The sequence below is a fragment of the Dendropsophus ebraccatus genome, chromosome 6, assembly GCF_027789765.1.
Source record: "Dendropsophus ebraccatus isolate aDenEbr1 chromosome 6, aDenEbr1.pat, whole genome shotgun sequence".
Lineage (NCBI taxonomy): Eukaryota > Metazoa > Chordata > Amphibia > Anura > Hylidae > Dendropsophus > Dendropsophus ebraccatus.
The window spans coordinates 6,714,379-6,740,088 of record NC_091459.1 but is presented as its reverse complement, the minus strand read 5'-3'; the positions used below and the strand labels follow the sequence as shown (position 1 = coordinate 6,740,088).

General features: G+C 39.1%; 1 protein-coding gene across 1 annotated transcript in view; it reads right to left on the bottom strand.

Moving 5' to 3' along the window:
- The window catches only part of LOC138794682 (mucin-4-like), a 43,200-nt gene extending 21,332 nt beyond the window's left edge, over nt 1–21,868 (bottom strand). Inside the window, exons 1-16 of the mRNA XM_069973489.1 lie at nt 21,865–21,868; nt 14,338–21,399; nt 12,748–12,876; nt 11,633–11,752; nt 10,948–11,058; nt 10,697–10,813; nt 8,680–8,790; nt 7,051–7,164; nt 6,642–6,764; nt 6,400–6,524; nt 5,569–5,736; nt 4,354–4,524; nt 3,461–3,594; nt 2,525–2,640; nt 1,621–1,842; nt 614–850 (exon numbers count right to left, since the gene is read on the bottom strand). Of these exons, the coding sequence (XP_069829590.1) occupies nt 614–850; nt 1,621–1,842; nt 2,525–2,640; nt 3,461–3,594; nt 4,354–4,524; nt 5,569–5,736; nt 6,400–6,524; nt 6,642–6,764; nt 7,051–7,164; nt 8,680–8,790; nt 10,697–10,813; nt 10,948–11,058; nt 11,633–11,752; nt 12,748–12,876; nt 14,338–21,399; nt 21,865–21,868 (9,064 nt within the window). The remainder of the gene's footprint in view (nt 1–613; nt 851–1,620; nt 1,843–2,524; nt 2,641–3,460; nt 3,595–4,353; nt 4,525–5,568; nt 5,737–6,399; nt 6,525–6,641; nt 6,765–7,050; nt 7,165–8,679; nt 8,791–10,696; nt 10,814–10,947; nt 11,059–11,632; nt 11,753–12,747; nt 12,877–14,337; nt 21,400–21,864) is intronic.
- Nucleotides 21,869–25,710: the final 3,842 nt, after the last annotated feature.

Here is a 25,710-nt window from a genome sequence, read left to right as displayed (position 1 = left end):
GCTATGCTATGGCCTAGCATTGATCAGTATATCCAACCAGAGCATTGCATACTGTATATAAGTCCTCTAAGGGAATTATACATACAATTTAGAAATTTGTAAAAAAAAATATATAAAAAATTAAACATATTTTTTAAAAAAACTCTAAAAAACAAGTCCCAATAAACGTTTATATTACTGCCTCTCCTATTATACAAATAAAAATATTAAAAACATATAAAAAAATAAACATATTATATATCGTAGCGTGTAGAATTGTACAATCTATTAAAATATTACAGTATTGTTCCCTCATGGTGATATATAATATATATATAATATATAATTATATATTAGAAAAAAAATTAAAAAGCGATCAAAATCTCATACTGTGTATGGCTAGGTCCACCCTTTGTAAAAATGACGTTCGTCTTTCATAACAACGGCCGTCATTGTGCAAATAACATCTGATCTGTTATTTCGAAATAACTGACGATATTTGAGCAATGGCGGCTGTTGTTATGAAAGACAGCCGTAATTTTACAAATGGTGAACCTAGACTATGACTTTCTTTTTAGGTAGAAACTTAAATTAAACTATTACTCTCCATAGATGAGTATGACATTATTCTTACTTTTGTATAGGGCACTTTGTTCCTGGACTTGTAACAAAAAGTAGCTGTAATAATAGAAATAGTAGTAGTAAGGGTTCCACCATCTCAGCCAGCTGTTTTCATAATCCCACGGGGTTGGTAGGTATCTTTCATACTCTCCATAGGACAAGCTGCCCCAAATATTGTAGTAACATCTTGTGCCTCCTCCATACCATGGTGAAAATGATGTCTGGAAAGTGTTGCTGGCACTATACAAATCTAAAGGAGCAAAATGGAACAATTTAGTGATGAATCATTTTCTGCATTTCTACTCTCTGGGCTATGTGCACACAACGCCAAATAAAGAGAAAAGGCATCCACTTTTTCTATTTAAAAAGACGCCTGTTATTGCCGCGATGCAGTGCATTGAGGTCAATGGGATGACAAACGTCCAATGCACACAATATATATAAAATGACAGACGTTGTCTGTGCAGATGACAAGATAATGATCATGACAATTACTTTCGGACATTATTTTTTAGTTTTTAATTTTTTACCGTCCTTTCACTGGTTTTACTATTAAATTTAATGGCTTTTCAATTAAAGACCCATCCAAAGGTTAAGTCACAGAATGGCTGGTGCCAATGAAGTTCATCCCGGCCAGTAGTGCAGTAGGGCAGTACCGGCCAGATGAACTTTATTTATGTTGAACTGGAATGAAGGCGCATCCATGTGTGCCCGCATCCCAATTCACCATTACACACCGAAGCCCCACTTTCCATTGTGTGAACTGACAGGTCTATGCAGCCACTATTCAATGAATAGTGGCCGCACAAAACTGACATGTCAGTTTTTCGTGCGGCCGCTAGGAATCCTGGCCGGAGCGTATAATATGTGCATCCACTCCGTCTGAAATTCCCTCTGACTTCAACGCAATGTTTTGGGTTTTTTTGCAATTTGCAACAACGGCCATGATTAATAGAAAAGATATGTTGTGTGAACTTAGCCTAAGAATGTACTTATGTACTTTGAAATATCGCAACTAACCTGTATTTTTCTGTTGGAAGCCATAATACTGTAGATTATTTGCTGTTCTATAAGAAGAATCAAATACGGCCTGCCAATACGAGCAAGGGCACGGACGTGAGTAATATATCCAGTATGGATAGGATTTAATGTCTTCATAATACCAGTTCAAACATTTCTGCCTGTAGTTGGTTGTACTGGCCGTGTTATATTCCAGACGATACGCCCAATAGCCTTTTTTTACTGTTATAAGAAGAACAAAAAATATGAATTAAAATTGGTAATAATAGGATATCTATTGTAACCTTTTAGCATAAATAAATAATTTATGTATTTTTACTGTGTACTGTACTACTACTAAGGCCTCAAGTATATGGCTATCTAGTGCTGTGCTCAGCTGCATAGCTAAGGAATCATGGGCCCCAATGCAATAATGCAAAAGCTTGGCTTGACCCCCCCCCCCCCCATCCCCCACACACATACTATTGTCCCATAGATATGCTGCCGCCAATATATGGCTTTTCCCCATCTCTCGAAGGCATAAACCAGGGGCGGCGTCAGTACAGGGCAAGTGCGGAGCCCACAGCGCCTCTAGGGGCCCAGAGAAGGAGAGGCCTGGTGTTCTAATGTTCATCCCCTAGTGCAGGGTGAGCGCTGAACATCAGAAGACAGAGAAGGAGCAGGACCTGTGAGAGGAAAGAGTGAAGGACCTGATCACATGACCTGAAGGTCCTCAACCTCACAGTGTGGAGAGCAGCCTAACAGAGAGGAAGAGGGAGAAGACTGAGCTGTAAGTGCTGTGTTTTTAGTGTCTGAGTGGGTCAGTCGGTGTCTTGCCTATCTCATATGAATGCTCACAGAATATGAGCAAAAAAAATAATTTGAAAGTAATATGATAACATATTCATTATTTAGAAGAACTCACGTGTGTTTTGTCCCACATACTGATCTGGAGTATATCTTTTCTGGATATCCGAATAAGAGTTAGTTTGTGGGTCATTATATGCTGGGAATTTACTAGAATAGTATGACGTTTCCCCACTAAAAACATAAATAAAAAAAAAAAAAAAGGTAAAACAGTAGTTATAGATATAATATAACACTTTATCATAAGACTACATTGCGCTAATATAGAAGACGGCTACTGAGATCTGTAGACATTCACTTAAAAAGAATAACTGGAGATGAACTGGACAATAAACATACATAGAACAGAGTTATTGGAAGCAACTTTCTCCTCTATAAGCATCAAAGAGCTATAATATACAAGCAGTATACCTGAAGTAGCCCAATGTACAATGTAGTTATGTAGTAATATACAAGCTGTATACCTGAAGTAGCCCAATGTACAATGTAGTTATGTAGTAATATACAAGCAGTATACCTGAAGTAGCCCAATGTACAATGTAGTTATGTAGTAATGTACAAGCAGTCCACCTGAAGTAGCCCAATGTACAATGTAGTTATGTAGTAATGTACAAGCTGTATACCTGAAGTAGCCCAATGTACAATGTAGTTATGTAGTAATATACAAGCTGTATACCTGAAGTAGCCCAATGTACAATGTAGTTATGTAGTAATATACAAGCAGTATACCTGAAGTAACCCAATGTACAATGTAGTTATGTAGTAATATACAAGCAGTATACCTGAAGTAGCCCAATGTACAATGTAGTTATGTAGTAATATACAAGCTGTATACCTGAAGTAGCCCAATGTACAATGTAGTTATGTAGTAATATACAAGCAGTATACCTGAAGTAGCCCAATGTACAATGTAGTTATGTAGTAATATACAAGCAGTATACCTGAAGTAGCCCAATGTACAATGTAGTTATGTAGTAATATACAAGCAGTATACCTGAAGTAGCCCATTTTTGGCAAGTAATAATAAGGAAGAGCGTAATATCTCCAGTTCATTCCTCCATCTGCAAATCGCATCAGACAGAAAGAGAAGACGCCGTCTGTGATTAACACAGCCTGATAGGTGTTAGACTGCAATAGAAATGTTACAGTTAGAATAGGATGCATTCACTGAGTTATCAGTTACGTAACCATACTTAATAATAATAATAATAATAATAATTATTATTATTATTATTATTATTATTATTATCATTATCATTATTATTATTATTATTATATGAATAGGAACATGCTGTCATTATAAATTCTGCAGCCTAAGCAATGGTTATATTATTTATTATTATTATTATTATTATTATTATTATTATTATTATTATTCTATTATTTATTTATTTTTTTACTTTAAAACACAGTTCCAAATGTCCATTCCAGATATAACATCTTGAGACGTTTACACTAACAACAATTTACAATCTGGAATTGTAAACTTAACAGTGTCCTAAAGAAATCTATCAGGCTGTTGAGATGATTTTTAATAGATAAAGAAAATGTGAGTGACTGCAATGGATTGGGAAATCATCTCCTTGTTGAATTTAAAAGGGGAAAATAAGTTTGCGTATTTTTTAACAGTATGTGAGAAAATAAATATTTCATCCATAGCAATTGTTTAAAATATTGGAAAGTGAGAAGAAAATTTAGGACACTTAGATCCCACAGCACTATGTATTAGTGAGATGCCTGGAGCTGGGTGTGAGGGACTACTTTGTATACAGGTCAGTGGAGGGATGAGGTGTAGGAACTAGGTTGTTACTATGGATCATACTGCAATGCACTCCTGAAAAACACAGCTGCTTCCTGGTCACAATCATCACATTGTAGATATCTTACCTCCGAGGAGCTGAAGAAATACCAGGGATATGGCAGAACCTGCTCCCAAGTTATTTTTATGGCCCAAAGAGCTTTAAAAACCACAGGAAGGGAAAATTCTGAATTTATTTCATTTTCAAGTTTTGCTTTGAAATCGTTGTTCTGATTGGGGGAAGCCTGGAAGTCGTATGTCTGCAAGAGGAAAGGGGGATTAGATGGAGAATCTTATCACCTCTCAACTTTATTACTTTCCCGGTCTTGGAAACATTTTACGTCCAGTAAATTAGGTAAAACCCTGAAGAAACATCTTTCACAAGTTGCTAGAATAGTAAACTGCAACTATCACAGGTTCCATCATTGTTCATTGAAACACAATGGTGGAAACTGGTAGTATATCATTGTTTTCCTATCTACTGTATAATAGACTATCTGTATTATTCTACAATGTAGCAGGCATTAGGCAATGGTCACACACTCAAAAATACTGTTGTACTAAAGGATGTTTTTACAGATGTTATGTCCATATTTAAAATTACAGCTGAACTTTTTTAGTTTTAGTGAATAAGCTTTGGGGACCACATAAATCATACCATGTGTGGACAGGTGAAAAAAATGGCCATTTCTAATTTGTATGACTGTAGTAAATTACGGTAGTTTTTGGCTATGTTCACACAACGTTAAAAAAAAAATGAAAAATATATCAGTTTTTGCCGGACACAACGCAATGCACTGAAGTCAATGGAATGACGGACGTCCAGTGCTCACAGTGTATAAAATGATATAATGAAATAATGATCCTGACAATTATTTTCGGACGTCTTTTGCAAACAGCGAACATTATTTTGTAGTTGGTCACACACAGTTTTTTTTTTTAACGTCCTTTTTTTCGTTTTTACTATTGCATTTAATGGACTTTTCAATTAAAGACAAAGGGCGATCAGTCCACCTGACCTAGAATAACAGACCAGCAGCCGTCAGTGTACTGAGCGACGGCCAAAAAGCCAAATAACGGACGTAATTTTATGTTTTCGAAAACAGAGGAAAAAGCTTAGTGGGAACATACCCTTTCTGTGCGCACAGATGGCCATTTTTTTCATAGACTTCAACAGAAAATATTATTATATTGAAAAATCAGCTGTTTCCTTTTGACTTTTTTGGTGATTTTTTTTTGTTATAATTTTGCGTTATGTTTACTTATTTATTGTATATTGAGTTTGAGCTTAAAAACAATCTTACCTGATAATAAACTTCTCCTATTGCAGATAGATCTGCATCTGCCCAGAAAACCGCAATCATAGGAGGAGTCCAATAATCGTTGTAGTAGAAGTTACCCAGAGGGTATTTCATTGTGTAAAATGATCCATAAGAATTTTGTCGAAAAACGATTACACCATTGTCAGTGAACTGTTAAAAAAAATACAATTAAACATGAGTACCTATACCTTATAAAACAAATAGTAAAGGGATGTCAGTGTGATGTCAAGAGATGTCAAGCTTTGATATTGGAGACAAAAAATTTTTTAGACAGTCTGACACAGTGCTCTCTGCTGCCACCTCTGTCCATGTCAGGAACTGTCCAGAGTAGCAGCAAATCCCTATAGAAAACCTCTCCTGCTTTGGACAGTTCCTGACACGGACAGAGGTGGCAGCAGAGAGCACTGTGTCAGACTGAAAAGAATACACCACTTCCCTCAGGACATACAGCAGCTGATAAGTACTGGAAGACTTGACATTTTTTAATAAAAGTAAATTAGAAATCTCTGGCACTTTCTGCCCCCAGTTGATTTTTTTTTCTTTAATGCATTGACATGTTTGATCTTCCAAAATGCTTTTTCTAGAAATACCTGCTCTTTGCTCCCCTCCTAAGCTCAGAATTCCCAAATAGAGGATTTAAAAAAAAAATAATTTAATTAAGAAAAAAAAAATAATTCTAAACCAGACAACCCCTTAAAAGAACAGGGACGATTTTTCTCTGTCTAATCTGGCCCTTTTAGTAGTTTCTCCATTTCGCCCCTTATCATAGGCCGCCTATTACAGCGGAGTAACGCCTACACATCTGTCACTTACATATAATGAGTCATAAAATGATCCTCCGAAAGGAAAGCTGGTTGGGATGTTGATCAGTGGAGAAATAAAATCTGACATGCGCTTTGTAGCTCTTATTCCATCTCTGTAGACAAACAACCTGTTCTCTGCAATAGAAATAGTGATATGTATATACTGTATATACAATAACTATATCATGGATGACCTAACCTGATTCACACATATACATTGCATTGGGGACAATAGAAAATTCCACTATTTACCTTTGCAGGTGAATCCGTCCCCGATATATCCAGATTTGCAGGTACAATAATATGACCCTATTGTGTTTATACAAGTGGCGTAAGGGCTGCACATCTGAAGTCCACTTGTACATTCATTCACATCTAGAAAACATGAACAGTTATACAGAGAATTCATGTACATTATCCTACAAATGTTATTATACTCATTATAATACGTTACCTATATTGCAGGATTTCCCCTGCCAGTTCGGAGGACATAAGCAGAAGAAATCATTTATTAGGTCAATACAGATGCCACCGTTCCAGCATGAGGAGCTGGTACAGTCATTGATATCTGCAAGAGAAATATATATATATATATATATCATCAGTGGGAAAAGAGAACAAAGAACACAGTCACATGACTCCTTATCCATCAGGTACTCACTGATTTCACAGAAGCGGCCAGTGAATCCAGGAACACAGGAGCAGCTGAAGCCATTGACGGCATTGTTGCAGATGGCCCCGTTCCTGCACGGGTTACTCAGACAGTTATTAATTACTGTAGGAAAAAGAAAAAACACTAATTGATAATGATTTCTTAATAAATAATCATCATCATCAGTAATACAACAATGACTGGGGTGACATTATAATGACATACTACATCTTTCTCCAGCTGTATTTCTATAGTCTTCAAAGGCAATACTGCAGATGTACTTAAAGGGGTTGTTTTTTATTTCAGATCAACTGGTGCCAGAAAGTGCCAGAGATTTGTAATTTACTTCTATTAAAAAATCTCAAGTCTTCCCATACCTATCAGCTGCTGTATGTCCTGCAGGAAGTGGTGTTTTCTTTCCAGTCTGACACAGTGCTCTCTGCTGCCACCTCTGTCCATGTCAGGAACTGTCCAGAGCAGCAGCAAATCCCCAAAGGAAACCTCTCCTGCTCTGGACAGTTCCTGACATGGACAGAGGTGGCAGCAGAGAGCACTGTGTCAGACTGGAGAGAATGCACCACTTCCTGTAGGACACACAGCAGAATAAAGGGGCTTTTGTACCCCAGGCCGTCGGCCTGTGGGTTTATAGGTTATTATTTGAAGTGTGACCCCTGACCCACCTATGGGAGGGGCTTGTGTGATATAAGACTGAAAAGAATACACCACTTCCTGCAGGACACACAGCAGCTGATAAGTACTGGAAGACTGGAAATTTTTTAATAGAAATAAATTACAAGAAAGAGAAAACAAATTGATGAACACCCCTTTCAAAGGGCACACAGTCACGATTATCACAATTATTGGGGTGCCCCTTCCCCGATTGGATGACAACCAATTTTGTTGCCATTGCAGCTCAAATTAGGATTGCCACCAAACTTTTATCAAGCTCTTAATGTAAGAATCCAAGTAATTATACAGTCCCTTATCCTTTACATAGTTGTACTAGGAAGTATATATAGCAGGAGAGTTTCTCTTACCTTCAGGAAATATATATATACAGTATAGCAGGAGACTGTCTCTTACCCTCAGGAAATTATATATATATATATACACAGGTATAGCAGGAGACTGTCTCTTACCCTCAGGAAATTATATATATATATATATATATATATATATATATATATATATACACAGGTATAGCAGGAGACTGTCCCTTACCCTCAGGAAATTTTATATATATATACACAGGTATAGCAGGAGACTGTCTCTTACCCTCAGGAAATTTTATATATATATACACAGGTATAGCAGGAGACTGTCCCTTACCCTCAGGAAATTTTATATATATATACACAGGTATAGCAGGAGACTGTCTCTTACCTTCAGGAAATATATATATACAGTATAGCAGGAGACTGTCTCTTAACCTCAGGAAATTATATATATATATATACAAAGGTATAGCAGGAGACTGTCTCTTACCCTCAGGAAATTATATATATATATATATATATATATATACAGGTATAGCAGGAGACTGTCTCTTAACCTTAGGAAAAAAAAAAAAAAAATATATATATATATATATATATATATATATATATATACACACAGTATAGCAGGAGTGTCTCTTACCTTCATTGCAGTTTACCCCGGTGTATCCAGACCTGCAGGTACATGTGTAACTCCCGACAGTGTTATAGCAATCACCATTTTTACATGGATTTTGTAAGCACTCATTCACATCTGGGGAAAGAATGAAAGCAATTGTAATTTCAATGCATTAATCATGAAATCCTAGACATTATTGGTGATGCCAGCCGAAGAAACAATGCGCTGACAATCTCTTCATTTTCAATGTATATTCTGTAATTGTAAATGTAATATTGTAGCTTGTTATGAGATGGCATCTCCCATTAGGGGTAATACAATGGCCCAGATGTACAAATCTTTACTTGTTACTCGTGGCAAACTTGTTATTTAAAGGGGAACTATCAGCAAGTTAGATGACTGTAACCTGCTGAGATGAGATGAGGGTATGTCTCTTATAGCATGTCTATTACCTTCATCCGTTCTGGTGCAGTTAGTAGTTTGCTCCATGGTCCAGTAAGACCATTAGGAGCACATCCGGCCCCCATAGCACTGATCCAGCTGGTCCACTCCATTGATTATAATTAGATAGGGACGGGCTTGCTAGGGGTGGACTGGCACTATGGGGGCGGGGCAGGCCCTAATGGTCTTATCGGACCGTAGAGCAAACTACTAACTGCAGTGAAACGGTGCTGAGGAGGAAGGTAAAGGACATACTATAAGAGACACACTATAAGAGACACACTAAAAGAGACACACTTTAAGAGACATACTATATAAGAGACATACTATAAGAGACACACTATAAGAGACACACTATAAGAGACATACTATAAGAGACATACTATAAGAGACATACTATAAGTGATGTTCTATAAGAGACACACTATAAGAGACACACTATAAGAGACACGCTATAAGAGACACGCTATAAGAGACACACTATAAGAGACATACTATAAGAGACACACTATAGGAGACATACTATAAGAGACACGCTATAAGAGACACACTATAAGAGACATACTATAAGAGACACACTATAAGAGAAATACTATAAGAGACACACTATAAGAGACACACTATAAGAGACACACTATAAGAGACATACTATAAGAGACACACTATAAGAGAAATACTATAAGAGACACACTATAAGAGACACGCTATAAGAGACACACTATAAGAGACACACAATAAGAGACACGCTATAAGAGACACACTATAAGAGACATACTATAAGAGACACACTATAAGAGACATACTATAAGAGACACACTATAAGAGACACACTATAAGAGACACACAATAAGAGACACTATAAGAGACACACTATAAGAGACATACTATAAGAGACACACTATAAGAGACACACTATAAGAGACACACTATAAGAGACACACAATAAGAGACACGCTATAAGAGACACACAATAAGAGACACACTATAAGAGACACACTATAAGAGACATACTATAAGAGACACACTATAAGAGAAATACTATAAGAGACACACTATTAGAGACGTACTATAAGAGACACGCTATAAGAGACATGCTATAAGAGACACGCTATAAGAGACATGCTATAAAAGACACACTATAAGAGACACGCTATAAGAGACACACTATAAGAGACACACAATAAGAGACACGCTATAAGAGACACACTATAAGAGACATACTATAAGAGTCACACTATAAGAGACACACTATTAGAGACGTACTATAAGAGACACGCTATAAGAGACATGCTATAAGAGACACGCTATAAGAGACATGCTATAAGAGACACACTATAAGAGACACGCTATAAGAGACACACTATAAGAGACACACAATAAGAGACACGCTATAAGAGACACACTATAAGAGACATACTATAAGAGTCATACCCTCCTCCTCAACGTCTCCTGTGCTATAGGGACATATCAGCAGGTTAGATTGGTCTTACCTGCTCATAGTTCCCCTTTAAGATTTTAACTCACTTTCTAAAAGGTAAAGAATAAATGGCTGATCATACATACATATGTAGCAAACAAAAGGAGAACCCCGCAATCTTACCTGTAGTACATGTCTGTCCTGTCCATCCAGGTTTACACTGACATATATAGGAGCCCAGGGTGTTATAACAGGTGCCCCGAGTACTGCAAGGATTATTTCTAGTACATTCATTAATATCTGTTAAACAGAAATAGAGACGGTAATCCATAATAATACAATAAATAACATACATATACTTAATGTAAATAATAATCCAAGACCCACTGCAACGTCCCCAGCTATATGTCAGTAAGCTATATCTGCTGCTTTACCTGTGTTACATGTTGTTCCCTCCCATCCACTGGAACACAGGCAGCTAAATCCATACAGTCCATTCTGGCATTGGCCGTTTGCACAGGGGGAACTCTTGCAATAATCATTTTCTAGGAAACAATAAATATATGGATAAGACGTAAAATATTAAGAGGAAGAAGAGTAGGAGAATATGGGAACAGGACACATCAAAAGCTAGCCAGATCAAGATAGTATTATTATTATTATTATTGTTATTATTATTATTACTACTATATTATTCTGTTTCTGATAATAATCGTGGTGTATACTTTTTGCAGTATACTTTCTGCTTTGGCCAAAGAAACCCTGTAGAAAAGCTGAAAATCTGTACTTTTTAATTTCACGTTGATCCATGCGCCACCTGGTGGTAAAATATAAAAATTACATGTAAAATCCCACAATCTCTTTTAACGTGTTAAAGTATCTTTGACAGGGAAACGTTACTGTGACGGGCTGATGCGTCAACGGATCATTGTAAGGATGGCTACATCTGTACATCATACAGTATGAAACAATAAGAACAAGGAGGACTGGATTCTGCATTTATATGAGGAGATGGTAAGAGCTTTCATCTGATAAATGATTGGACGACATGTTATTTCCAGTCCTACAGTTAGTTACTTAGCTTTCTTTTATTAGAGTTCATTATAAGGTTGGTCTTACTGGTGCACGTTTTAAGGTTGTTTGGATTTAGAGAGTAGCCATCGTTACACGAGCAGGAATATCCACCGAAAGTGTTGGAGCATTGTTGTTCACAGATATTTCTGGTACATTCATTTATATCTGTAAGACAAAAAAATGGAATTGAGGTAAGAAATAAATAAGTGAAATAAAATGTACTTAGTAGACGTGCTAGTCTAAAAACACTTATATATATATATATATATATATATATATATACATATATATATATATATATATATATATATATATATATATATATGTATATATTTATATGTTACTAGATAGATAGATAGATAGATAGATAGATAGATAGATAGATAGATAGATAGATAGATTAGATAGATAGATAGATAGATAGATAGATAGATAGATAGAAGATAGATAGATAGATAGATAGATAGGAAATAGATAATAGATAGATAGATAGATAGATAGATAGATAGATAGATAGATAGATTAGATAGATAGATAGATAGATAGATAGATAGATAGATAGATAGGAGGTAGATAGATGGATAGAAGATAGATAGATAAATAGATAGATAGAAAGATAGATAGATAGATAGATAGATAGATAGGAGATAGATAGATAGATAGATAGATAGATTAGATAGATAGATAGGAGGTAGATAGATAGATAGAAGATAGATAGATAAATAGATAGAAAGATAGATAGATAGATAGATAGATAGATAGATAGGAGATAGATAGATAGATAGATAGATAGAAAGATAGATAGATAGATAGATAGATAGGAGATAGATAGATAGATAGATAGATAGATAGATAGATAGAAGATAGATAGATAGATAGATAGATAGGAGATAGATAAATAGATAGATAGGAGATAGATAGATAGATAGGAGATAGATAGATAGATAGATAGATAGATAGATAGATAGATAGATAGGAGATAGATAGATAGATAGATAGATAGATAGATAGATAGGAGATAGATAGATAAATAGATAGGCAAAAGATAGATAATAGAGAGAGAGAGATGATAAATTGTAGATGATAGATTATAGACAATAAAACTACAAACCAATGTTGTACAATGTCTATGTGCAGTTTGCTAAAAACCATAAACTCACCGATGCACATTCTCTCGGACTGTGCCGGATCAGGAGTGAAGCCGCTATTGCACTGACACGCAGGAGTCATAGTTCCAGGCTTGAAATAACACAGACCGTGCTCACACGGAAGACTGCAAGTGACAATCGCTATTCAAAAGAAAGTATAATAAAACAAGACTTTTAGTTAATAACATCAAGTTAATATCATGTACAGTACAGTAGGGGCTTATAACATACAGAAAGACAGAGGTGTACTGCATAATACCTAACAAAGCAAAATACCAAAAACTAGTACAATCTGACCCCAAGACTTTACACCTTAAGGTGCTATTACACAAAGCGTTTATTAGCTGTGTTCGGCCGATATTCGCTTGGTGTAATAGGGGCTTTACATTTAGGGTTCACATCAGCGCTTTAAAGCTCCTATTACATGGGCCAATGGTGAGGACTCAGGTCAGTGCTTGCTTGCTCCTCATTTCCAGCTGGCTACAGGTGCTATAACACGCGCCAACAGCAAGCTAGTAAGGGCGAAGGGGGCAGCAGAGAGCTGATCTTTAGATCATCCGGGGAGTCCATAGGAAATAGCGGCGATCTGCTGCCACCACTCTAATTGCTTGGAGCGACAGCCAGCAGATCATTGTTATCGTTCAAAAATCTTTCAACATGTTGAAAGACAAGGATCAGCCCACATCGTGCATGTCAGCTGATGGTTGCCTTTTAACAGCCGTAACAGCCAATAATCGTCCGAATGCGGCCAATAATCACTTGGTGTAAGAGAGCCCTAAGTAACTAGACTGTTTTCAAACTAAGGACTGTCTAAAAAATAAAAAAATAAAAATTATACAGCACAGCATCTTTCTTTCCATCTGTGGTCTCCATTCTGTGGTTTGCCAGCTTTATTTAACCCTTTCACGACCATGGGTCATTATTGCATCAATGCCCAGGTCTTTTTAGGACATCATCTTATGGGATCATAATGATCCCATAAGATAATGTCCCTATGTCTGCCCTCTCTCCTCTGTCCCCTGCCGCTGTTACAATCTTGTGACAGCGGCAGGGGAGAGAGGGGAGGGAGCAGAGATCACGGGCATGCCCAGCCTTCCCTCCCCTCACTGGCCTCTGTAGCCAGGAAACCCGAAGCCTGAGGCTTCCTGTTTTCATGGCTACCATCAGCGCTCTGCGATCACTTCGCAGAGCCCCGATGGACATCGGACAGAGAATTCTTCCTCTGTAGAGGGAGAATTCTCTGTCAGAATCCCTATAGATGCTGCGGTCACAGTATCTAGAGGGTTAACTCTCTGTTTGGCTGTTTGGCCAACGCTCAGTGCAGTGACGGCTGTGGGTCTGTTATTCAAGGTCAGATGTACTGATCGCCCTTTGTCTTTAATCAAAAAGTCCATTAGATGTAACAGTAAAAACGGTGAAAGGACAGTGAAAAAAGAACTGTATGTGACCAACTAAAAAATAACGTCCAGTCTTTGTGTTGAAGTCAATGAAATCATGGCAAAAACGGATGTATTTTTAAATAGAAAAAACGCATGTCTTTTCTCTTTTTCTTACGTAGTGTGAACAAAGCCATAGGTATTGTGGTTAAAATAAAATACTTACAATTTGTCGTCATGATTGTGGTTGTAGGCCTAGTCAACGTAGATGTTGAGGGTCCAAAAGTTGAAGTGCTTGCGTACTTTGTACTTGTCGATGTCATTGGTCCAAAAGTTGAGGTCATGTTTGTGTAATGTGTTATGGTGGTATTCACAATGCCAACGGATGGTAATATGGTTGAGTATCCACTGCTTAGAGTAGGCAAGGTAGGGGATGAGGATGACAGGAGCTTGGAGGTACTGCTACTTTGTAAAGTTGTAGGTTCTATGGTTGTTGTAGTAAAAGTGGTGCTTGGTTTGGTTGTACTGGTAGCTTGTGTTGTAGTAGATGGAGTGGTTGTGGGGCTGACTGTATTTGTAGTAGAACTTTCTGTTGATGTCTGTTTTGTGGTGGTTGATGGTTGGACAGTGCTGCTTTTGATGCTTTCTGTAGATTTTATATCAGCAGCAGCTGTTGGCTCAAGTGATGTCTTCGTAACTATGTCGCTGGACGTGCTATGGACCCCATTTGGGATTGGTTGTGCTGTTGTGGTTGATACAGAGGTTCTCCCACTATCGGATGTAGATTTTTCTTCCATTGTAAATGTTGCTCTGGGAGTGCTTAATTCAGCACTTGTAGACCTACCATAACTTGTTCTTTGAGGTGACAGGCTAGTATGTATCTCAGTTGCAATATCTGTAGGTGTGGTCAGCTCTGATTCATGGTTGGTAATTATCTGAGCAGTAGGTATTCCTCCACTTCTGCTAAATCCACTAGTAGTTTCATCTCTTGTAGGTCTGTTAGTGCTTGTACTTGGTTCACTGCTCATTACAACTGATGTGTTTCCGAGGGTCACTCTATCAGGTACATTACCGGTTCTTGTCCCAGCAAATGGAGTTCCAGTTTTACTTGATATCTCTCCTGCTGTACTGTGCTCAGGAGCAGAAAATGTTACTTCTGAGGGACTTACTTCTGGAGCAGCAGGTGTACTGATATGAGCCGTAGGTATGACTTCTGAGGGACTTACTTCTGGAGGAGCATTTCTACTGGTATCAGCTGACTGTATGACTTCTGAGGGACTTACTTCTGGAGCAGCAGGTGTACTGATATGAGCCGTAGGTATGACTTCTGAGGGACTTACTTCTGGAGGAGCATTTCTACTGGTATGAGCTGTAGGTACGACTTCTGAGGGACTTACTTCTGGAGGAGCACTTCTACTGGTATGAGCTGTAGGTACGACTTCTGAGGGACTTACTTCTGGAGGAGCACTTCTACTGGTATGAGCTGTAGGTACGACTTCTGAGGGACTTACTTCTGGAGAAGCCGGTCTACTGTTATGAGACGTAGGTGTGACTTCTGAGGGACTTACTTCTGGAGAAGCAGGTCTACTGATATGAGCTGTAGGTATGATGTCCGAGGGACTTACTTCTGGAGAAGCAGGTCTACTGATATGAGTGGTAGATATGACTTCTGAAGGACTTATTTCTGGAGAAGCAGGTGTACTCATATGAGCTGTAGGTATGACCTCTGAGGGACTTACTTCTGGAGAAGCAGGTCTACTGTTATGTGACGTAGGTATGACATCTGAGGGACTTACTTCTGGAGAAGCACTTCTACTGATATAAGCTGTAGGTATGATACCTGAGGGACTTACTCCTGAAGCATTATTTGTACTCATATGAGCCGTAGGTATGACTTCTGAGGGACTTACTTCTGGAGAAGCACTTCTGCTGGTATGAGCCGTAGGTATGACTTCTGAGGGACTTACTTCTGGAGAAACAGGTCTACTGTTATGAGACGTAGGTGTGACTTCTGAGGGACTTACTTCTGGAGAAACAGGTCTACTGTTATGAGACGTAGGTGTGACTTCTGAGGGACTTACTTCTGGAGAAACAGGTCTACTGTTATGAGACGTAGGTGTGACTTCTGAGGGACTTACTTCTGGAGAAACAGGTCTACTGTTATGAGACGTAGGTGTGACTTCTGAGGGACTTACTTCTGGAGAAGCAGGGCTACTGATATGAGCCGTAGGTATGACTTCTGAGGGACTTACTTCTGGAGCAGCACTTCTACTGGTATGAGCTGTAGGTATGACTTCTGAGGGACTTACTTCTGGAGAAGCAGGTCTACTGATATGAGCTGTAGGTATGATGTCCGAGGGACTTACTTCTGAAGAAGCAGGTCTACTGATATGAGCTGTAGGTATGATGTCCGAGGGACTTACTTCTGAAGAAGCAGGTCTACTGATATGAGCTGTAGATATGACTTCTGAAGGACTTATTTCTGGAGAAGTTGATGTACTCATATGAGCTGTATATATGTCTTCTGAGGGACTTACTTTTGGAGAAGCAGGTGTACTGATATCAGCTGTAGGGATGAATTCTGAGGGACTTACTTCTGGGGAAGCACTTCTACTTATATGAGCTGTAGATATGACTTCTGAAGGACTTACTTCTGGAGAAGCACTTCTAATAGTGTGAGCAGTAGGTATGACTTCTGAGGGACTTACTTCTGGAGAAGCAGGTCTACTGACATGAGCTGTAGGTATGATGTCCGAGGGACTTACTTCTGGAGAAGGTGTACTGATATGAGCCGTAGGTATGACTTCTGATGGACTTACTTCTGGAGAAGCAACTTTACTGGTATGAGCTGTAGGTATGACTTCTGAGGGACTTACTTCTGGAGAAGCAGGTGTACTGATATGAGCTGTAGGTATGACCTCGGAAGGACTTACTTCTGGAGAAGCAGGTGTACTGATATGAGCCGTAGGTATGACTTCTGAGGGACTTACTTCTGGAGAAGCAGGTCTACTGATATGAGCTGTAGGTATGATGTCCGAGGGACTTACTTCTGGAGAAGCAGGTCTACTGATATGAGTGGTAGATATGACTTCTGAAGGACTTATTTCTGGAGAAGCAGGTGTACTCATATGAGCTGTAGGTATGACCTCTGAGGGACTTACTTCTGGAGAAGCAGGTCTACTGTTATGTGACGTAGGTATGACATCTGAGGGACTTACTTCTGGAGAAGCACTTCTACTGATATAAGCTGTAGGTATGATACCTGAGGGACTTACTCCTGAAGCATTATTTGTACTCATATGAGCCGTAGGTATGACTTCTGAGGGACTTACTTCTGGAGAAGCACTTCTGCTGGTATGAGCCGTAGGTATGACTTCTGAGGGACTTACTTCTGGAGAAACAGGTCTACTGTTATGAGACGTAGGTGTGACTTCTGAGGGACTTACTTCTGGAGAAACAGGTCTACTGTTATGAGACGTAGGTGTGACTTCTGAGGGACTTACTTCTGGAGAAACAGGTCTACTGTTATGAGACGTAGGTGTGACTTCTGAGGGACTTACTTCTGGAGAAACAGGTCTACTGTTATGAGACGTAGGTGTGACTTCTGAGGGACTTACTTCTGGAGAAGCAGGGCTACTGATATGAGCCGTAGGTATGACTTCTGAGGGACTTACTTCTGGAGCAGCACTTCTACTGGTATGAGCTGTAGGTATGACTTCTGAGGGACTTACTTCTGGAGAAGCAGGTCTACTGATATGAGCTGTAGGTATGATGTCCGAGGGACTTACTTCTGAAGAAGCAGGTCTACTGATATGAGCTGTAGGTATGATGTCCGAGGGACTTACTTCTGAAGAAGCAGGTCTACTGATATGAGCTGTAGATATGACTTCTGAAGGACTTATTTCTGGAGAAGTTGATGTACTCATATGAGCTGTATATATGTCTTCTGAGGGACTTACTTTTGGAGAAGCAGGTGTACTGATATCAGCTGTAGGGATGAATTCTGAGGGACTTACTTCTGGGGAAGCACTTCTACTTATATGAGCTGTAGATATGACTTCTGAAGGACTTACTTCTGGAGAAGCACTTCTAATAGTGTGAGCAGTAGGTATGACTTCTGAGGGACTTACTTCTGGAGAAGCAGGTCTACTGACATGAGCTGTAGGTATGATGTCCGAGGGACTTACTTCTGGAGAAGGTGTACTGATATGAGCCGTAGGTATGACTTCTGATGGACTTACTTCTGGAGAAGCAACTTTACTGGTATGAGCTGTAGGTATGACTTCTGAGGGACTTACTTCTGGAGAAGCAGGTGTACTGATATGAGCTGTAGGTATGACCTCGGAAGGACTTACTTCTGGAGAAGCAGGTGTACTGATATGAGCCGTAGGTATGACTTCTGAGGGACTTACATCTGGAGAAGCACTTCTACTGATATGAGATGTAGATATGACTTCTGAGGGACTTACTTCTGGAGAAGCAGGTGTACTGATATGAGCTGTATATATGTCTTCTGAGGGACTTACTTTTGGAGAAGCAGGTGTACTGATATCAGCTGTAGGGATGAATTCTGAGGGACTTACTTCTGGGGAAGCACTTCTACTCATATGAGCTGTAGATATGACTTCTGAGGGACTTACTTCTGGAGATGCCGGTGTACTGATATGAGCTGTATATATGTCTTCTGAGGGACTTACTTCTGGAGAAGCAGGTGTACTGATATGAGCTGTAGGGATGACTTCTGAGGGACTTACTTCTGAAGAAACAGGTGTACTGCGATGGGCTGTAGGGATGACTTCTGAGGGACTTTCTTCTGTAGAAGGTGTACTGATATGGACTGTATATATGTCTTCTGATGGACTTACTTCTGGAGAAGCAGGTGTACTGATATGAGCAGTAGATATGACTTCTGAGGGACTTACTTCTGGAGAAGCAGGTGTACTGATATGAGCAGTAGATATGACTTCTGAGGGACTTACTTCTGGAGAAGCAGGTGTACTGATATGAGCCGTAGGTATGACTTCTGAGGGACTTACTTCTGGAGATGCCAGTGTACTGATATGAGCTGTATATATGTCTTCTGAGGGACTTACTTCTGGAGAAGCAGGTGTACTGATATGAGTTGTAGGGATGACTTCTGAGGGACTTACTTCTGGAGAAGCAGGTGTACTGATATCAGCTGTAGATATGACTTCTGAGGGACTTACTTCTGGAGAAGCAGGTGTACTGATATAAGCAGTAGATATGACTTCTGAGGGACTTACTTCTGGAGAAGCAGGTGTACTGATATGAGCCGTAGGTATGACTTCTGAGGGACTTACTTCTGGAGATGCCAGTGTACTGATATGAGCTGTATATATGTCTTCTGAGGGACTTACTTCTGGAGAAGCAGGTGTACTGATATGAGTTGTAGGGATGACTTCTGAGGGACTCACTTCTGGAGAAGCAGGTGTACTGCGATGGGCTGTAGGTATGACTTCTGAGGGACTTTCTTCTGTAGAAGGTGTACTGATATGAGCTGTATATATGTCTTCTGAGGGACTTACTTCTGGAGAAGCAGGTGTACTGATATAAGCTGTATATATGTCTTCTGAGGGACTTACTTCTGGAGAAGCAGGTGTACTGATATGAGCCGTAGGTATGACTTCTGAGGGACTTACTTCTGGAGAAGCAGGTGTACTGATATCCGCTGTAGATATGACATCTGAGGGACTTACTTCTGGAGATGCCAGTGTACTGATATGAGCTGTATATATGTCTTCTGAGGGACTTACTTCTGGAGAAGCAGGTGTACTGATATGAGTTGTAGGGATGACTTCTGAGGGACTCACTTCTGGAGAAGCAGGTGTACTGATATGAGTTGTAGGGATGACTTCTGAGGGACTCACTTCTGGAGATGCCGGTGTACTGATATGAGCTGTATATATGTCTTCTGAGGGACTTACTTCTGGAGAAGCAGGTGTACTGATATGAGCCGTAGGTATGACTTCTGAGGGACTTACTTCTGGAGAAGCAGGTGTACTGATATCCGCTGTAGATATGACTTCTGAGGTACTTACTTCTGGAGATGCCAGTGTACTGATATGAGCTGTATATATGTCTTCTGAGGGACTTACTTCTGGAGAAGCAGGTGTACTGATATGAGCCGTAGGTATGACTTCTGAGGGACTTACTTCTGGAGAAGCAGGTGTACTGATATCCGCTGTAGATATGACTTCTGAGGGACTTACTTCTGGAGATGCCAGTGTACTGATATGAGCTGTATATATGTCTTCTGAGGGACTTACTTCTGGAGAAGCAGGTGTACTGATATGAGCCGTAGGTATGACTTCTGAGGGACTTACTTCTGGAGAAGCAGGTGTACGGATATCCGCTGTAGGGATTATTTCCGAGGGGCTTACTTCTGGAGCAGCACTTGTGCTTATATGAGCTGTTGATATATCTTCTGTCATGCTCACTGCTGGAGCATTACTTGTACTTACATCCCCTGGTGATATACTTCCAGTTGTACCTTCTTCTGGAGCATTACTTCTACTGACATAAGCCTCTGATATACTTTCTGTTGTGCTAATTTCAGGGACATTACTCCTACTGATATCCTCTGTTAATATACTTTCATATGTACTTAATTCTGGAGCATTGCTTGTGCTATGTGCCTCTGATATGACTTCAGGTGTACTGACTTCTGGAGCATTGCTTGTGCTATGTGCCTCTGATATGACTTCAGGTGTACTGACTTCTGGAGCATTGCTTGTGCTATGTGCTGCTGATATGACTTCAGGTGTACTGACTTCTGGAGCATTGCTTGCACTGATACCATCTGTTAATATAATTTCATCTGTAGTTACTTCTAGAGCATTATTTGTACCGATATGCCCTGTTGATATACTTTCAGATGTGTTTACTTCTGGAGCAGCTGTTGATGTGACGTTAGATGTACTCACTTCTGGAGCATCGGTGACACGTATGTCAGATGTATATATGACTTCAGCCGTACTCACTTCTGGAGCATCGGTGACACGTATGTCAGATGTATATATGACTTCAGCCGTACTCACTTCTGGAGCATCGGTGACACGTATGTCAGATGTATATATGACTTCAGCCGTACTCACTTCTGGAGCATCGGTGACACGTATGTCAGATGTATATATGACTTCAGCCGTACTCACTTCTGGAGCATCGGTGACACGTATGTCAGATGTATATATGACTTCAGCCGTACTCACTTCTGGAGCATTGGTTGGATTCAGATCAGTAATATCTGTGACATCAGTGGTTTGAGCATCTAATGAAATATAACAGAAAAGAAAATATTACAAAAATTTGAACATAAGAGATAGAAGCATTAAAACATAGAAGAATAACCTTAGCTGTCCAGCCTTTAGGCTATGTTCACACAAGGTACGGACAACGCTTGTTGTTGCATTGTAAATCGCATGGAAATCAGTGCACAATGGCCAGAAATAATTGACATGTGAATTATTTCAACGGCTGTATGAAACAACGGCTGTGGTTCAATAAATTGTGTGAACAACACCCGTTGTTTGCATTGGCTTCAATGCAACACATTTCACTTTGAAAAGAATGATCGTTGATTTTAATTAGAAATAACGGCTTTTTATAAAATTGTGTGAACTAACTCCCTCGCTTCTTGTTTAAAAAAAAATAAAGTTTTCTCCTCTTTCTCCATCTTTAGAAATGTCGATGCAACCCTTGCTTTTACATAGAAAATATTAAAGTTTATACTTACCCATGCTCCCTGGTGTCCTGGTGCCCTTTCCCTGCATTTCCTGCTCCCACTTCTGGCCCTGTGTCTTCAGTGACAGGCTGCTAAGCCATTCACTGACCGATAAGTGACATCACTGTGGCCAATGACTAAACAGCCTGTCAGTACAGATAAGGTGCCAGAAGTGTCAGAAACACAAATAAAGTCTGCAGGACAGTGGAGGAGCCTGAATAGGTAAGTATTAACTCTATAATTTACCTTATAATATCATAAGTTGTTGGCCATGCAATGCTTTTACATGTACTGATGTCTGCGGACAAAGATTTTTAAACTTGTTAAAAGACAACAATCCTTGTCTTTATTGCTGAATGGGCCTAAATTGGAAGATTATCATGTAATTAGTCATACTCATTTAGTATATGTTCATACTAAGCAAAACAGGTGGAAATTCTGAGAGGAACTTGTGCTGCAGAATCCGCTTGGAATCCCGTCTGCCTCACTTTCTCAGTGTGATGTATTGCATGCCTATGGTCATGTCAATTCTTTGAACGGAGAGTGGAGACGTACGAGACATCACATTGAGACAGGCGGGATTCTGAGCAGATTCTGCAGCGCGGGTGTTTTGCTTAGTGTGAACGAGCCCTCTTTCCGGCTATTTCCCCGTCTTCTGTATAAAATACTCCTGTCCACGGACTCTAAGGAGCTTTATAAGGATGTCAGGGACAAGATCATAAACCTGTACAAGGCTGGAATGGGCTACAAAACCATAAGTAAGATGCTGGGTGAAAGGAGACAACTGTTGGTGCAAAAGCAAGAAAATAGAAGAAATACAAAATGACTAGGTGATCAAAGACAAATTTCATGCTATCAAATGCAAAAAAATTGTTTAAAAATCAAACAATGTGATTTTCTTGGAATTTTCTGTCACTCCCTGTTGAAGTGTGTCTATGATGAAAATGACACACCTAGGCGGAAAAACTTATAAAACTCAAATTATTTAATATATATATGTGTATATATATATATATATATATATATATATATATATATATATATACACATTGTGCAGCTTGAAGAGGCAGTTCTTTGCCTCTGGAGTGAGGATTGTGGTTCAAGTGGAGCTCCCGGTCCGTATAATCCACTCCAGCCCAAGAGCCGATGAGGCTTTGAACTTCACCTGGTGGATCTACTGGAGACTTGAGAGCTTTGCAGGTGATGACTCCTAGTGTGGGAGAACACAGGCAGGGCTGGGCCTGTGGGAGCTGCAGACAAGAGGAGTTGGTGTAACCGGTGAGTAATGCTGGTGAGATTGAGCAGTAGGCTCGGGGAGGACAGATGGGGTAACTGTGGTGTATAGTCAGTGGCTAGAAGGCCTAGGATTTATTTTATGCATAAAGTGTTGCCTATGTGGTGTGTAGGTTTTGCCTTGGATGGACAAATAAAGCTGACTGTGGGCATACAGCAATGGAGGGACTGACATCTATGGGGTGACAACCATCTCAGATCTCAGACGTGGGAGATGGCGACCCCTGCCGGTGAGTAACACTGCTCATTCCTTCCTGCAGTCTCTCTCCGCCCTTGTGTTTCCCATCCTCTCCATTACTGTACAGTAACTTATAATATCACTGATTCTGCTGCTTCTGAATGTTTGTTTCATCTGTTTTACATGTTATTCAGAATAATAAATCATTCTTTTTGGGGTGTGGAACCAATTGTCTGCAGATCAGTGATTTCTAATGGGAAAATTTGCTTTGGTTTAAGAGTGGATTCGGATTACAAGCACGGTCCCTGAATAAATTATGCTCCTAATCCAAGTCACCACTGTGTGTGTGTTTGTGTGTGTGTATATATATATATATATATATATATATATAATGTATATGTGTGTATAATAAATATATATATATAATGTATATGTGTGTATAATAAATATATATATATAATGTATATGTGTGTATAATAAATATATATATATAATGTATATGTGTGTATAATAAATATATATATATAATGTATATGTGTGTATAATAAATATATATATATATGTGTATATATATATATATATATATATATATATATATATATATGTGTGTGTGTGTGTGTGTATAATAAATATATATATATATATAAATACTCTGCTCTAAATGCAGCAGTCTGATTGGTGTGTGTGTATACAGTGTGTATGTATATATATATATATATATATATATAAAATCATTTTTTTATTACACATTATAGCTATGCTAATATAGAATATAAATACTACTAGTGTGGGTATATATCATATTCTCATACACCAGCCAGACTGTATAAATGTTAATAGCTGATATTAGTAATAGGTATATTTTATACATTTTCTATCTCCCTTATTTTATATGTTTAGTTATAGCCTGCAGATGTCGCCGTTCACACTGCTCACGTGTATAACAGCAGATTCCATCAGTTTTGATGGGAAAATAGACAATTATAAGACTGTACGGACTGTGTTCGGGCCTAAGGCCTACCTCTCAAGGTGTATATCAGGATATACTTCATGCTATTGTATCGGCATATGTCATCGAATTGCTAGCGTGTAAATTGAAAGAAAAAAAAAAAGTCGTCTTGTTAAGAGAGTGGGAACCTATGACTACTTCCCAGGTATGTATGATAAGAACACAGTCTGAAGACTTTGGGCCTTGACAAACAAAGTTGCCTGGAGAATGTTACCATCTGCTGTATGAACATAAAAATTCAACATAGGTATAAACTGGAGACAACTGCACGACCACTTAGTTCTCAGAGAGACAAGCCGCCACTAGAGCTGTCTGGCTGTAACTAACCCCTCTCCTCTCCAAAGACAGCTCAGGAATGTTTGGCCGTGTCAAAAGTTCATGTGTATGGGGAGGACAAGATAATTTACTGTTCTGCTGAGAGTATTCTAGAGTATTGAAGGTGTATGGTGACCCTAAACCTAAAACTAAGTAGAGACTTCCTGTTCTGTCCGTGATGTTAAAGAGGAGGCTTCATCCCATGAACAACCGCAGCCCACCCCTCACCCCCTGAGGGAAAGGACCTTCTTATAGATCACAGAATATGCCCAGTAATGTTTCAATGGTACAGCTTGTCTATTGTTAATGGTGAACATGGCACATGATGTCTTAAAGGGGTACTCCGGAGAAAATAATTTTCCTTCAAATCAACTGGTTTCAGAAAGTTATATAGATTTGTAATTTACTTCTATTTAAAACTCTCATCTTACCATACTTATCAGCTGATGTATGTCCTGCAGGAAGTGGTGTATTCTCTCCAGTCTGACACAGTGCTCTCTGCTGCCATCTCTGTCCATGTCAGGAACTGTCCAGAGCAATAGCAAATCTCCATAGAAATCCTCTCCCGCCCTGGACAGTTCTTCTATGGGGATTTGCTGCTGCTCTGGACAGTTCCTGACATGGACAGAGGTGGCAGCAGAGAGCACTGTGTCAGACTGGAGAGAATACAGTACTTCCTGCAGGACATACAGCAGCTGATAAGTATGGTAAGATGAGTTTTAAATAGAAGTAAATTACAAATCTATATAACTTTCTGAAACCAGTTGATTTGAAAGTTATTTTCACCGGAGTACCCCTTTAATGCTGTTAAAAAAAAAAAAAAAAAAAAAAAGAAAAAAGGCTCAGGCAAGATGGAGTTTACCATAATGTAAAACAAATGAAATAAATTACAGCAAGTAAATAGAGAAGTACAGCGTTCACTATCTGACCCTAATCATGAAAAGAAAAAGTGTCTAGGGGACACGTTCCTTTTAAGAGTGCGTTCACACGTACAGGATCTGCAGCAGATTTGCTGCTGTGTTCAGTTATTTAGATGAAATCTGCTGCGGATCCGGTACGTGTG